The sequence below is a fragment of the Ranitomeya variabilis genome, chromosome 1, assembly GCF_051348905.1.
Source record: "Ranitomeya variabilis isolate aRanVar5 chromosome 1, aRanVar5.hap1, whole genome shotgun sequence".
Lineage (NCBI taxonomy): Eukaryota > Metazoa > Chordata > Amphibia > Anura > Dendrobatidae > Ranitomeya > Ranitomeya variabilis.
The window spans coordinates 1138001442-1138016361 of NC_135232.1; the positions used below are offsets into that span (position 1 = coordinate 1138001442).

Below are 14920 nucleotides of genomic sequence, written 5' to 3' on the forward strand. Positions count from 1 at the left end.
AAGATGATTCGCACCACAAGAATGTCCACAAAATATTTCCATGAAAATGCGATATGCGCTTTTGTCCATTTTTATTTTTCAGTGGTACAGCTGCAATTAAATGGTTGCTATCATTACTAAGGTCCCCATCACACTGAACGAGCATCCGATCCATAACGTTTCAGCGATACCCCGCTGTGACGGAGGCAATTGCTGCGTGTGACAGTGGGATACAACGTCGCAAGGGGCATTCCTGAGCATGGCAGATCCCAGTCCCGGCTGTTTTCATCGCTGGGGTGTCATGCATCATACACTCCCAGTGAAGAAAATTGTTCACAGTGACCGCTGCGCTTGCAACGCTACGATGTCGGGTTTGCGACGTTGCAGCGTCGCAATCGTCAGCAGTATCATTCAGTGTGAAGGGACCTTAAGGACTAACTAGTCCACTAATTGTACAATTTTATTGAGTAAATAGGGACCACTGCACTGCTATAAGAAGTGTATGTGACAAGGTTCCCTGATTTCTATAACAAATGTTAGTGGCCTGATTAATGAAAATTGCCTCAGAGTAAAACTATTTTATATGATGGTGACATCACTACATCACTCCCATTGGCTGCATATACAACCCATCCCAGGTTGTGCCATCGCTACACGCAACATTCAGATTCTAACTTTACTTTACTACAGTCGACACCTGATACACTGCTGTAAAGCTGGCAGCGCTGTTCAAGCACCATGTGTTTCCTTCAGGAAATGCCCATCTAGTTTATTTTTACAATACTTAAAATGTAACCAGAAAATTAATGGAAAAAAAAAACAAAAAAACGTAATAAAACGTAATATCACGTAATCAAAATCAAATTTCCATAATTTTTTAATTTTTCAAATCATTTGTTATTTATTATGATGATTTTACTTATTTATTTTACATCTCTGACTTCTATCTCTGTCTCTGATTTCTACTGTTATAGGTTCCCGTGTCTACATGCTCTGAACAGTGTCCTCCAGGTTTCAAAAGAACTCTAAAGCCAGGACCACATAAATGCTGCTTTCTATGCATGAAATGCTCAGAAGGGGAAATATCCAATGTAACAGGTAAAAAATCTTAACATAAATTAATTCAATCTAAATGTGACAACATTATGATTGATTAAAGCAGAGGAAAGTCACGTACAAAAGATTGATTGCACTTCCTAAATTTTAATAATATGAATATTTATTATAAAACAAACACAAAAATGTATAAAAAAAACAAATAAAAACATTAAATTTAGATTTTTTTCTATGAGCTATTTGACTCAGGTGGCTATGCACATGGAGATTTATTGCGCAGTGTGTACAGTTTATATCTCTTATATTGGTTTGATTCTGTATTACCTACTTATTATTATCTGTATCTGAGAATTTGTCACAAATCATTAAGGGATTCATGGCAGCTCTGGGTCTGCTGAAAATCAAACTTTTTTTTTCCTTTGGTCCAGCAAGAGTTAATGTCTGTCTCTTGCTGGCAGTTTCTTTTAGGCTGGTCACCTGATGTTGGTTGGTAACCACTCCCACCTCCCTTTAACCTCGAGGGTGGTTTGCACGTTAATGAACAGGCCAATTTTTACAATTCTGACCACTGTCCCTTTATGAGGTAATAACTCTGGAATTCTTCAACGCATCTTGGCGATTCTGAGACTATTTTTTTGGTGATATTGTTTTTCACACTAGTGGTAAAATTTCATCGACATAGCTTGCGTTTATATTTGTAAACAATGGAAATTTGGTGTAAATTTGGAAAATATTGCAAGTTTCAAACTTTGAATTTTTATGTCCTTAAAACAGAGAAATATGTCATATAAGATAGTTAATAAATAACATTTCCCACATGTCTACTTTACATCAGCACAATTTTGGAAACAAAATTTTTTTGGTTAGGAAGTTATAAGGGTTAAAAGTTTCTACAACAAAATTTACAAAAACATTTTTTTAGGGACCACCTCACATTTGAAGTCACTTTGAGGGGTCTATGGGGCAGAAAATACTGAAAAGTGACACCATTCTAAAAACTGCACCCCTTAAGCTGAACAAAACCACAGTCAAGAAGTTTATTATCCCTTCAGGTGTTTCACAGGAGCAGAAGCAACGTGTAAGGAAAAAATCACTAACTTTTTAGTCACAAAAATGATGATTTAGCAATTTTTTTTTATCTTCACAAAGTTAAAAAGAGAAAATAGACAGATAAAGTTGTTGTGCAATTTCTCTTGAGTACGCCGATACCGTTTATGTGGGGGAAAACTACTGTTTGGGTGCACAGCATGGCTCGGAAGGGAAGAAGCGCCGTTTGACTTTTTCAAACCAAAATTGTCTGGAATTCAGATTGGACGCCATGTCGCATTTGGAGAGCCCCTAATGTGCCTAAACAGTGGAAACCCCACACAAGTGACCCCATTTTGGAAATTAGACCACAAAGGAACTTATCTAGATGTGTGGTGAGCACTTTGAACCCCCCATTGTTTCACTAAAGTTTATAACTCCCGGGCGTAAAAATAAAAAAATCATATTTTTTCCACAAAAATGATCTTTTAGTCCCAGATTTTTTATTTTCCCAAGGGTAACAGGAGAATTTTGAACACAAAAGTTGTTGCCCAATTTGTCCTGAGTATGCTGAAACTACATATGTTGGGGGAAATCACTGTTTGGGCACACGGCAGTGCTCGGAAGAGAAGTAATGCTGTTTGACTTTTTCAAGTAAAAAATTGGCTGGAATTGGGATCGGACGCCATGTTGCATTTGGAGAGCCCCTGATGTGCCTTAACAGTGGAAACCCCCACATGTGACCCCATTTAGAAAACTAGACCCCCTATGGAGCTTATCTAGATGTGTGGTGAGAACTTTGAACCCCAAAATATTTCACTAATGTTTATAATGCCCGGGCATGAAAAAAAACAAACTTTTCTCCACAAAAATGATATTTTGCCCCAAATTTTTCATGTTAGCAAGGCTAACAGGAGAAATTTGACCCCAAAAGTTGTTGTACAATTTGTCTTGAGTATGATGGTACCCCACATGTGGGAGAAAACTATTGTTTGGTCACATGTCGGGGCTCGGAAGGGAAGTAGTGACATTTTGAAATGCACTATTTGATGGAATGGTCTGCAGGTGTCATGTTCCATTTTCAGAGCCCCTGATGTGCCTAAACAGTAGAAACCCCCCACAAATGACCACATTTTTTAAACTAGACCCCAAGGAACTTATCTACATGTGCTTAAACAGTAGCAATGCTCAACAAGGGCCCCTTTTTGGAAACTAGACCCCCAAGGAACTTATCTAGATGTGACTAAACAGTGGCAATGCCCAACAAGTGCCCCTTTTTGGAACTAATCTACTGCTTCCTGTTATCTAAATTTAAGTAAATTAGTAGTGCATGGAGGTGTGGTACAGTTTGAAGCATTCTTTCATACACAGGCCAGGTTTTTGGGGCAGGTGTCATGTTGATAAATGGTGTCTTTTCGTATTCCCCTTTTGTAAAACACTTGGTACCTTTTTTGCAACTTACCTTTTTTTCTCCAGTTTGCGAGACCTCCCCATGGAATTGCTGATGTGGTACGATACAAGCACCTTCAGTTCCAGAAGTACTGGCACCTACTCCTACCATCATCGTGTATAGTGGTCAAGAAAACATCATCCCTTTTGTCCTTCTACTTGACCACCAGCAGTTGTTCGCTACATTGGGCTCTGCTGTCAGCCCTTCTGAGCATCTGCCCAAGTAGCATCTTCGGGAGGTCTCTCTGATTTTTGCGGACAGTACCGCAGGCTGTAATACCTCACTCAGAGATGGATTTGAAGAGTGGGATGCTGGTATAAAAGTTATCGTTGTAGAGGTGACAACCTTTATGCAGCAGTGGGTGCACCAAATCCCACACAATTTTCCCACTCACTCCCAAGACACGGGGACATTCATGGGGTTCAAACCTGGTGTCCTTCCCTTCTTTAACTCTAAACCTGTGGGTGTACCCTGAGGTACTCTCACACAGCTTATAGAGTTTAATTCCATACCTGGCCTTCTTGCTGGGCAGGTACTGATGGAATCTGAGCCTTCTCTTAAAATGATTTAAGGACTCATCCACGCAGATGTCCCTTTGTACATGCACACTTCAGCAAACTTTTTGTTGAAGTGTTCGATGACCGTCGAACTTTCAACAGACGGTCAAAGTTGGGGTCATCTCGAGAGGGACTCTGTTAATTATCGGTATAATGCAGGAATTTTTTGAAGGCCTCAAAATGCGTCCGGGCTTTGACCGGGCCACAAAACATCAACACTACAATATTGCCGAAGTTCTGGCTTCTTCAGGATCCCCATGTGAAGGACTAGGCCCCAAAACTGCATCATTTCAACTGCATCTACAGGAGACCAGTTAGAAAATGATGAACTGGGGTTTTGTGCCAAAAATTGATGAGCATATAAATTAGTTTGGCCCACCATGAGGTTAACAAAATCCTCAGAGAAAAATACTTTGATTCTGTCTAGTTCTGTGAGGCCAGTGGTGTCAAACTTGATTCCTGATTCTGCCACAAAATTAGGAATTAGTGACTCGTAATTTTTTTTTTGGGGGGCGAGGTCCATGCGGGGTCCGTAATGGGGTGTGCTGGTTCATCTTCTGGAATGGTGGGTGCTGCTTCCTCTTTTGTCCTGGAACACCTGTGTGGTGGTTCAGCAGGACCTGAGGAGGAAGATGAGGAGGAGGAAGAGGATGACGAATCTGAGAAATAAGGAAATATGTGTTCCTCTCCCTCGCTATCAGTGTTGTAGGCAAGGAGAGCATATGCCTTCTCCGCTGAATAGCATTGGTGGGATGAGCAGGACGAAGGGGAAGGGCGGGATGACTTTTTTAATGAATATAATGATTGTGTCAGTACTTTATTTTTAACTGTTTGTGTGTGTGTGGGGAGGATAGTGCTTGGTGTAAAATTTTATCGGAAAAGAAAAATCTAAAAGAAAAAAAGCACAACCAGGGAGAAAAAAATGTCTGTGAAAAGAAAAGTGTAAAACAGCAGACACGAGCTCTGATGAGTGAACTGCGTCACTTATTAAAGTTCGGCGGCTGCTGGATGTGCACGCGGAGATGGAGAAAATAAAAGTGTCTAAAACAGCAGACACGAGCTCTGATGAGTGAACTGCATCACTAATCAAAGCTCAACGGCTGCTGGATGTGCACACTGAGATGGCGCAAAGGGGGTGAAAAAGAAATGCGAGCACAAGAGTTGATCAGTGAACTGCATCACCAATCAATGCTCAGCAGCTGCTAAATGTGCGCATGAATGCGGCACAAAAGGGGTGGAGGGGGTAAAAAAGAGGGGAAAAGGGAAGGAGGAATTGGGGGATGGGGGATTGGGGTTGATGAAGAGAGATCAGGCAGGGATCACGGATCAAAACACTTACAGTTGTAGTCTCTCTTCTTTCTTCTGACTTGTCTTCTTCTTTCTTCAGCAGGGATAGTGGTGTCACAGGCTTCTGGCGCACCAAAAGGCCAAGTACAGCAGGAGATCCTATACTGCAGTGTCTGCACTGCGGGAATCCTCAACTAGTGTGAGCACCTGCATTGCTGTCACAGATAGGTTGCAGAGCGGTCCTATCGCTGCTGTGCCCTGTCATTGGTGTGATAGATGATGACATCAATCACACCAATCAGAGCTGGCCCTGGTGATGCCAGTGTTGCTAGGCACGGGCCCAGGATCGGAGCTCACATCTCCGACCCTAGGCATGTCACCGGCAGGTCACCAGCAGGGCACAGCGCTATCACACCGTGGCTTTACTCTGTGATTGTTGCCATGGAAGAAATGGTCGATTGCGCCAATTAGCAGCTCTAGGCCATGCCTGGCATATTGGTGCTCTTACAGCTCCGATCCTAGGCAGGTTACCGGCAGGGTACAGCGCGGTCACATCGCGGCTGTGCCCTGCAATTGGCGTGATCTATGTGATCGTCGATCATGCCAATAAGAGCAGTTTCTGGCAATGCCTGGCATTGCCAGGCACCAGACTAGGATCAACTACATCAGTCGTCAATTCTAGGTTGGGACATCACTGTTTCAGGCAATCTGATTGCTGAAACAATGAGAGAGGCTGCGACTGGCTGTTCAAAATTGAACAGCCAATCACAGCTATCGTGAGTGCGGATGGGCTGCAACACCTCCAGGATGACGGGACCATCTACCCACAGGTAAGATGGCACTTCGCAGTGTCGAAGTGTCGCAGTGTTACATTAAACAAATGACGTAATATTCCATCCATGGTCAAACAGGCCCAGGTCACATGGACGGATTACGTCCGATGTCAGAAAGGGGTTAAATAATCACATGACCTATCAGCTGATTGTAGAGTTTTCATCTATGCAGACCAGCTAGGCATGTCGAGTTTACCTGTGACTGTGTTATTCCTGATGTAGGAGTCATGTTTTCCTGGTGTCATTTACTCTGCTGCTGTGGAGCTTAGCAGCACATTCTGAACTGACTTGTATCCTTTTCTTCTGTCCCTTCTATGTCTCTTTCCCCAGGAAATATAATCTGTAGTGGCGAGGCTAGCATCCTTGCCGGCCAGTGCACTAGCCAGGGTTAGTAGAGGTACGCACATGTGACGGCGGCAGGAGGAAGGACCCACATAGGGCATTAGGGAAGCTTAGGGACAGACACAAGCTTGGGTCAGGAAGTGTCCCATCCCCTGCTTCTGACTGTTAGGACCTTCCTCTCCTTTTTCCATCCCATTGTACTCATATGCTGTGTCATCTGCGGGACATACGAGTGACAGTATTGCACCTTTTTCTTTGTTAAATAATATTTGACATCTCTTTAGGGGTACTGTCCACTTATATTGATTTTACATATTCATTATGTTTACATGTCTCTATTGGTTGTCAGCTTGGTCATATAGATTGTATCTATTGACTAAAGTTTACTTTGTTTGTGGGAAAACCCCTTTAACTTTAAAAAAAATAAAGGATGTAATTTTCAAAATGGAGTCTTTATAAAATGTATTTTATTATTCTGAAAATGCAAAACCTGTGTAAATCAATATGGGGTCCTCATAACATATAAGGAAAAAGCATTTAAAGTCAAAATCTCAATATTGTTCCTGCATTTCCAGGCACTACCATCTGTCCTAGCATTATATTTTAGATTTGTGCCACTTTGAGGACATTTCTGAACTCATGGGAAAATAAATGTCTTTTAAAATATGCCATTTTTAAAAAAAATTGAACATTTATTTTCTCACTTCAGATTTCCATTAAATCGTGCATAGTGTTGAGCATTCCGATACCGCAAGTATCGGGTATCGGCCAATACTTGCGGTATCGGAATTCCGATACCGGGATTCCGATACTTGCCGTGTATCGGATACCGGAATCGGAAGTTCCCAGATTCAAAATGCACAAATTCAGCCAATGAGAATGATTTCAAGTGTGGGCACATCCTGTTCAGCATGGAGGGCATGAAACTACTGGCATGGCTGTGATTGGCTGCTGAAATGATGTCATGATGCAGTTTAAAAGTCGCTGGCGCCATTTTGCGATCACTCTGCTGTGAATTCAGTTAGTGACAGGACGCTGTTTGCTGACTGAGGGACAGTTTAGAGATAGCGATTTGCTTCTTTGTGCTTTCCAAAGGCTAATTTAGCAACCGCTGTGTTCACCTACTATTCACCTTGCTTTTGCCTTGTAGCGCTGTTTTCACAGCGATCTGCAAGGTCTGTGTGTGTGTGTGTGTGTGTGAGTGCAGCCCACTCTCTAGTCTGAGTGCAGCCACATAGGCCATCCATTGCTGGTTGTATTCAGTTCAGGGAGGGTGGTTCATTGCCTCATATTGTTCTTTTTTTTTTTTTTTTTTCCAAGTAGTGTAGTCTGCTGCTAAGTTTTAACAAAAAATCCTATTAGTGTCTTTCCACCCGTCTCCAGCTAATTTGTGGAAAAACACTACATAGGATAACGTAGAGGAGGGTTTTTGGGCCTTGCAGCGCCGTTTACGGCTGTCTGCACGGTCTCCGTGTGACTGCAGCTCGCCCTGTAGTCTGTGAGCAGCCATAGCCTGGTTGTCTCCAGCTCAGGGTTGTTCACTGCGTCATACCGCAAAATCAATTTTCATTTTGTTTTAAGTAGTGCAGGCTGCTGCACATTTTTTCAAAAAATTCCTATTAGTGTCTTTCCACCCATCTCCAGCTAACTTGTGGAAAAACACTACATAGGATAACGTAGAGGAGGGTTTTTGGGCCTTGCAGCGCCGTTTACGGCTGTCTGCACGGTCTCCGTGTGACTGCAGCTCTCTCTGTTGTCAGTTCAGCCCCCAAAAAATAAATAAATAATAAAGTTCACCAAACACACCACTTTACATTTCTGTAGGCCACATTAGCTCATATTAAAGTCTAGTCCACACTTTAGAAAATTAGTGTTTCTTATACCTGTTAGGAGGAGTTGTTCAGGAATAAGCACACAAAGCCGTTAGTACTTTTCTGCTTATCTTTATCAGTCACCCAAGATGAAGAAGGCAGTGAGTAAGGCACGTGGGCGTGGGCGCGGAGCAGGGAGGGGACGTGGGGATTCTGTGCCCGCTGCGGGCACCGGTGACTCATCAGCACCCACTTTCACAAGGGAACAGTCATTCATGCGCAGCTTTGTCGCAGAGCGCCGTACACCGCTGCTGCGTGAAGACCAAATTGAAGCCGTTGTCGGATGGATGGCAGCTAATGCATCAACTTCAATTAGCGCCACATCCTCTCAGACACAGAGCACTGGAGAGCAGCCATCTGTCTCTTCACCACCTGCCAAATTGCCCAGGCAGACAGAGAGCCCAGGACAGGAGCCGTCTCTACTTCTGTTCTCTGAATCTCTTGGCTTGGAAACAGGGGGCCAGCCAAGCAGCATTGGAGAAATGGAAGAAGAGGCAGGGTGCAGTGATGCCCAACAGCTTTTTCTCTCTTCCTCTGAAGAGGCGGGTGGGCCAGTGGCTCCGGTCACCACATCGCAGGCCGCATCAGCTGATGATGACACTCAGGTGCCACTTACTGGTGCGTGCTCTGCTGCTGAGACTACCCAGGAGGAGCAGTTGGGGGCAGAGGGTAGTGTAGATGATGAGGTCCTTGACCCATCTTGGCGTGAGGGACAGGAAGGTGGTGGGAGCAGCTCTGAGGAAGAGATTCCCCGTACGGCCCAAAGAGGGAGAGGGAGGGGGAAGACTGCGGATCCTGCAGCCTCCGCTTTGGCACCCGTTAGGAGCATGTCTCTTCCAAAAGCCAAAAAGGGCGCTCCCAAGACTTGCAGTGCCTGGTCCTTTTTTGACACAGTTGCAGATGACATTTGCTATGTCAAATGCAAGGTGTGTCATCAGAAAGTCAAAAGAGGTAGAAATGTCAGCAGCCTCAATACCTCCAACATGTGGAAACATGTGCGCACCAGGCACCCGGCGGAGTTAGAAAAACACACTGAAGAGCTAGGCCAACCAACAGCGGCAGCTACCACCTCTTCAGCTTGTGTTGCCTCTTCCTCCAGCTCACACGCAGCTGGTTCGGCTTCCTCCCAGGATCGCCGTGGAAGAACCTCTGGCCCTGTTGTCCAGAGACCCGCTGTAATTCCACCCGCAGCACCACTTTCCCAGTCATCCACACACTCCCAGCCCAGTCTACAGCCATCGGTAGTACAGGCATGGGAGAAAAGGCGGCCTTTCTCGTCAAACCACCCACGAGCACAGGCTCTGACTGCAGGCATTGCCAAACTTCTGTCACTGGAAATGCTGTCATTCAGGCTGGTGGAGACTGACAGCTTCCGTGACTTGATGTCATTGGCAGTCCCACAGTACAATCTGCCCAGCCGCTTTTACTTCAGCAGGCAAGCCGTCCCTGCCCTGCACAAGCATGTGGAGGGACACATAAAACACGCGCTACTGAACGCCGTCAGTAGCAAGGTCCACCTCACCACCGATGCGTGGACCAGTCACCATGGACAGGGGCGATACCTTTCCCTCACTGCCCATTGGGTTAATGTCGTTGAGCCGGGTACAGACCGTGCGAGTGGCGCAGGACGTGTCCTGCCCACTCCAAGGATTGCAGGAATCCATTCTGTACGCATTGACTCCTCCTCCTACACCAGTTCCTCAGAATCATCGCTGCAGGAGCCGTCACAGTCCACCTCCACATGGACCCGTGATGAACGTGTACCTGTTACGACCGACATGAGCACAGCCGTGGCCAAACGTCAACAGGCCGTCTTGAAATTAATTTCTTTGGGGAATCGAAGCCACACAGCGCAGGAGCTCTGGAATGCCATCAAGCAGGAGAGCGATGTGTGGTTTGTGCCAGCGAATCTCCAGCCAGGCATGGTAGTGTGTGATAATGGCCGAAATCTGGTGGCAGCTCTGGGCCTCGGCAACCTCACTCACATCCCATGTCTGGCACATGTGCTCAATTTGGTCATGCAGAGTTTTCTGAGGGACTATCCGGATCTTGATGCACTGCTGCACAAGGTCCGCCTAGAGTGTGCTCACTTGCGGCGTTCCAGCACGGCAAAAGCGCGCATTGCAGCTCTGCAGCGCCGACACCGCCTGCCGGAACATCGCATCATATGTGACCTACCTACCAGGTGGAATTCCACGTTACATATGTTGGAGCGGTTGTGTGAGCAGCAGCAAGCTGTAATGGAGTACCAGCTGCTTCAGGCGCAAAAAAGTCGCAGTCAGCGCCGTACAGACTTCACAACCACAGAGTGGGCCACTATGAAGGACGTCTGCCAGGTTTTGCGTCCCTTCGATTATTCCACGCGGATGGCGAGTGCAGATGATGCACTAGTCAGCATGACTGTCCCCCTTATCTGCCTGCTTGAAAAATCACTGCAAGCGCTAAGGGATGATGTTGTGGAAGAGGTGGAAGATGAGGATTCAGCATTTCCATCATCTTCTTCTGTCAGCGCCACGTGGTTCCTCACAAATGCGTAGGCAGGGGACAGTTTGTGAGGAGGATGAGGAGGAGTCAATGGAGGAGGAAGACATCCGTCCAGAGGAGGGAGTTACACAATTGTCCAGTAGTCAGTGTGTACAGCGAGGGTGGGGTGATGACGAGCGGGCAGAGATCACGCCTCCAGCAGGGGACAGCGTTTCTTGGGCAGTTGGCAGTCTGCAGCACATGGTGGATTACATGCTGCAGTGCCTGAGAAACGACCGCCGCATCGCCCACATTCTCAACATGTCTGAATATTGGGTGTTTACCCTCCTCGATCCTCGCTACCGGGACAACGTAGAAAGCTTCATCACACCGTTGAACCGGGAGCGAAAAATGCGGGAGTACTAAGACACACTGGTGAATTCCATCATCTTCTCCATTCCAAGTGAGAGAAGTGCTGCTAGTGCATTCCAAAGCAGCTCAGTGCGTCCACGCAGTGGTGGAGGCTCTGCACAAAGAGGGAGCAGAAGCAGTGCCTCTGCCCAAGGCAAGACCAGTATGGCCCAACTGTGGCACAGTTTTCTGTGCCCGCCACAAAAGTCTACACCATCACAGACGGCTCCAGTCAGCAGGAGGCAACGGTTCCGTCAGATGGTGACAGACTACATGTCTTGCCCTCTTGCTGTACTCCCAGACGGCTCTTCCCCTTTCAAGTTTTGGGTCTCAAAGCTGGATACATGGCCAGAGCTAAGCCAGTATGCATTGGAGGTGCTGTCTTGCCCTGCGGCCAGTGTATTATCGGAACGTGTCTTTAGTGCTGCAGGTGGTGTACTAACTGACCGTTGCATGCGACTATCCTCCGATAACGTTGACCGGCTTACTTTCCTGAAAATGAACAAGGCCTGGATCTCGCAGGAATTTGCCACTCCTCTTCCTGATTAAATAATTAGGTGACTGTCTACAGTATCCAGGTCTCCTGTTGTGTTCATCTTTCTACCACCCGAACTTAAATTCCTGGGCTCCAACACCGCCAGTTGAGGCTCAGAAGTGCCGTCTGCACAGTCAAAACATACGACCCAGTGTTATTGGGTTTCAGTAACGTCAGCTGATCCCCAGCTGTGTAGCCGGCAATGTGTCCTGCGACCGCCACGCTGACACAACAACTGAAATGTAAGGGAACCTGTCCCCCCCCCCAAGGCGTTTGTTACTGAAAGAGCCACCTTGTGCAGCAGTAATGCTGCACAAGGAAAAGGTAGCTATTTTTGTTTAGCTCCTTGCAGACGCAGAACTTAACACTTATAAAATGTGTCCCCTGATACCGTGTGACCGTCCCGGAGGTGGGACTTTCCTTCGTAATATGATGCAGCACAGCCATCATTCCTACCCCCTTGGCGCCGTGCCCCGGCTCCTCAGCGTTGTTTGATTACGTCCCGGAGCCTGCGCTGTTATGTTATCCCTTGGCCAGGCACACTTAGCGCTGCCCGACTTCTGACATCATTTGGTGTCAGGATGGCTGCGCCTGTGCGGCCGCGCTGGCCGAGAGCCCGCCTCGCAGTGTCTTCTGATTTCATCCCACTGGGGGCCTGAGATCCATGGACATGCGCAGTGCATATCTGAACCTCCACCTCTCACTCATCTCCCTATGGCTTCTTCAGACTGTGCGGTGTCAGCTGGTCCCTAATAGCATGCCACGGCCGTGACACCGCACAGTCTTAAGAAGCCATAGGGAGGGGAGTGAGAGGCGAGGATATGCACTGCGCATGGCCACGGATCCCAGGCCCGCGGTGGGATTACATTAGACGACACTGCGAGGCGGGCTCTCGGCCAGCGCGGCCGCACAGGCGCAGCCAGCCTGACACCAAATGATGTCAGAAGATGGGCAGCGCTAAGTGTGCCTGGCCAAGGGATAACATAACAGCGCAGGCTCCGGGAGGGAATCAAGCAACGCTGAGGAGCCGGGGAACGGCGCCAAGGAGGTAGGAATGACGGCTGTGCTGCGTCATATTACGAAGGAAAGTCCCACCTCCGGGACGGTCACACGGTATCAGGGGACACATTTTATAAGTGTTTAGTTCTGTGTTTGCAAGGAGCATCATGAAAAGAGCCACCTTTTCCTTTCGCATCTTTTTTGCTGCACAAGCTGGCTCTTTCAGCTACAAATGCCTTGGGGGGGGTTAAAGGTTCCCTTTCGACTTTCTCCAATCAGGCTTCAGCCTACATTGTGTTCCTCTGCTTCTCCTCCTGTCCCTGGGCTCCAACACCGCTAGTTGTTGCCTGGTAGTGCTGTACGCACAGTCAACAGTCCCTCCTCTGTTATTGGGGTTCAGTAACGTCAGCTGTTCCCCTGCTGTGTGTGTGGCAATCCCTCCTATCTCCTCCACCTCCCCCTCCTGTCCCTGGGCTCCAACACCGCTAGTTGCCGTCCAGAAGTGCTGTCCGCACAGTCCCAACAGTCCCTCCTCTGTTATTGGGGTTCAGTAACGTCAGCTGTTCCCCTGCTGTGTGTGTGGCAATCCCTCCTACCTCCTCCTACCTCCTCCACCTCCTCCACCTGTCCCTGGGCTCCAACACCGCTAGTTGTTGCCTGGTAGTGCTGTACGCACAGTCCCAACAGTCCCTCCTCTTTTATTGGGGTTCAGTAACGTCAGCTGTTCCCCTGCTGTGTGTGTGGCAATCCCTCCTATCTCCTCCACCTCCACCTCCCCCTCCTGTCCCTGGGCTCCAACACCGCTAGTTGTTGCCTGGTAGTGCTGTACGCACAGTCAACAGTCCCTCCTCTGTTATTGGGGTTCAGTAACGTCAGCTGTTCCCCTGCTGTGTGTGTGTGGCAATCCCTCCTACCTCCTCCTACCTCCTCCTCCTCCACCTGTCCCTGGGCTCCAACACCGCTAGTTGTTGCCTGGTAGTGCTGTACGCACAGTCCCGACAGTCCCTCCTCTGTTATTGGGGTTCAGTAACGTCAGCTGTTCCCCTGCTGTGTGTGTGGCAATCCCTCCTACCTCCTCCTACCTCCTCCACCTCCTCCACCTGTCCCTGGGCTCCAACACCGCTAGTTGTTGCCTGGTAGTGCTGTACGCACAGTCCCGACAGTCCCTCCTCTGTTATTGGGGTTCAGTAACGTCAGCTGTTCCCCTGCTGTGTGTGTGGCAATCCCTCCTATCTCCTCCACCTCCACCTCCCCCTCCTGTCCCTGGGCTCCAACACCGCTAGTTGCCGTCCGGTAGTGCTGTACGCACAGTCAACAGTCCCTCCTCTGTTATTGGGGTTCAGTAACGTCAGCTGTTCCCCTGCTGTGTGTGTGGCAATCCCTCCTACCTCCTCCTACCTCCTCCACCTCCTCCTCCTCCACCTGTCCCTGGGCTCCAACACCGCTAGTTGCCGTCCGGTAGTGCTGTACGCACAGTCAACAGTCCCTCCTCTGTTATTGGGGTTCAGTAACGTCAGCTGTTCCCCTGCTGTGTGTGTGTGGCAATCCCTCCTACCTCCTCCTACCTCCTCCTCCTCCACCTGTCCCTGGGCTCCAACACCGCTAGTTGCCGTCCAGAAGTGCTGTCCGCACAGTCAACAGTCCCTCCTCTGTTATTGGGGTTCAGTAACGACAGCTGTTCCCCTGCGGTGTGTGTGGCAATCCCTCCTACCTCCTCCTACCTCCTCCACCTCCTCCTCCTCCACCTGTCCCTGGGCTCCAACACCGCTAGTTGCCGTCCGGTAGTGCTGTACGCACAGTCAACAGTCCCTCCTCTGTTATTGGGGTTCAGTAACGTCAGCTGTTCCCCTGCTGTGTGTGTGTGGCAATCCCTCCTACCTCCTCCTACCTCCTCCTCCTCCACCTGTCCCTGGGCTCCAACACCGCTAGTTGTTGCCTGGTAGTGCTGTACGCACAGTCCCGACAGTCCCTCCTCTGTTATTGGGGTTCAGTAACGTCAGCTGTTCCCCTGCTGTGTGTGTGGCAATCCCTCCTACCTCCTCCTACCTCCTCCTCCTCCACCTGTCCCTGGGCTCCAACACCGCTAGTTGTTGCCTGGCAGTGCTGTACGC

The 14920-nt window shown here is 48.1% G+C and overlaps 1 protein-coding gene across 1 annotated transcript in view; it reads left to right on the forward strand.

The window, feature by feature from the left end:
- The first annotated feature begins 343 nt into the window (after nucleotides 1-343).
- LOC143800504 (vomeronasal type-2 receptor 26-like) overlaps nucleotides 344-14920 on the forward strand; it is a 51861-nt gene continuing 37284 nt past the window's right edge. The window contains exon 1 of the mRNA XM_077281193.1: nucleotides 344-350. Within this exon, the coding sequence (XP_077137308.1) occupies nucleotides 344-350 (7 nt within the window). The remainder of the gene's footprint in view (nucleotides 351-14920) is intronic.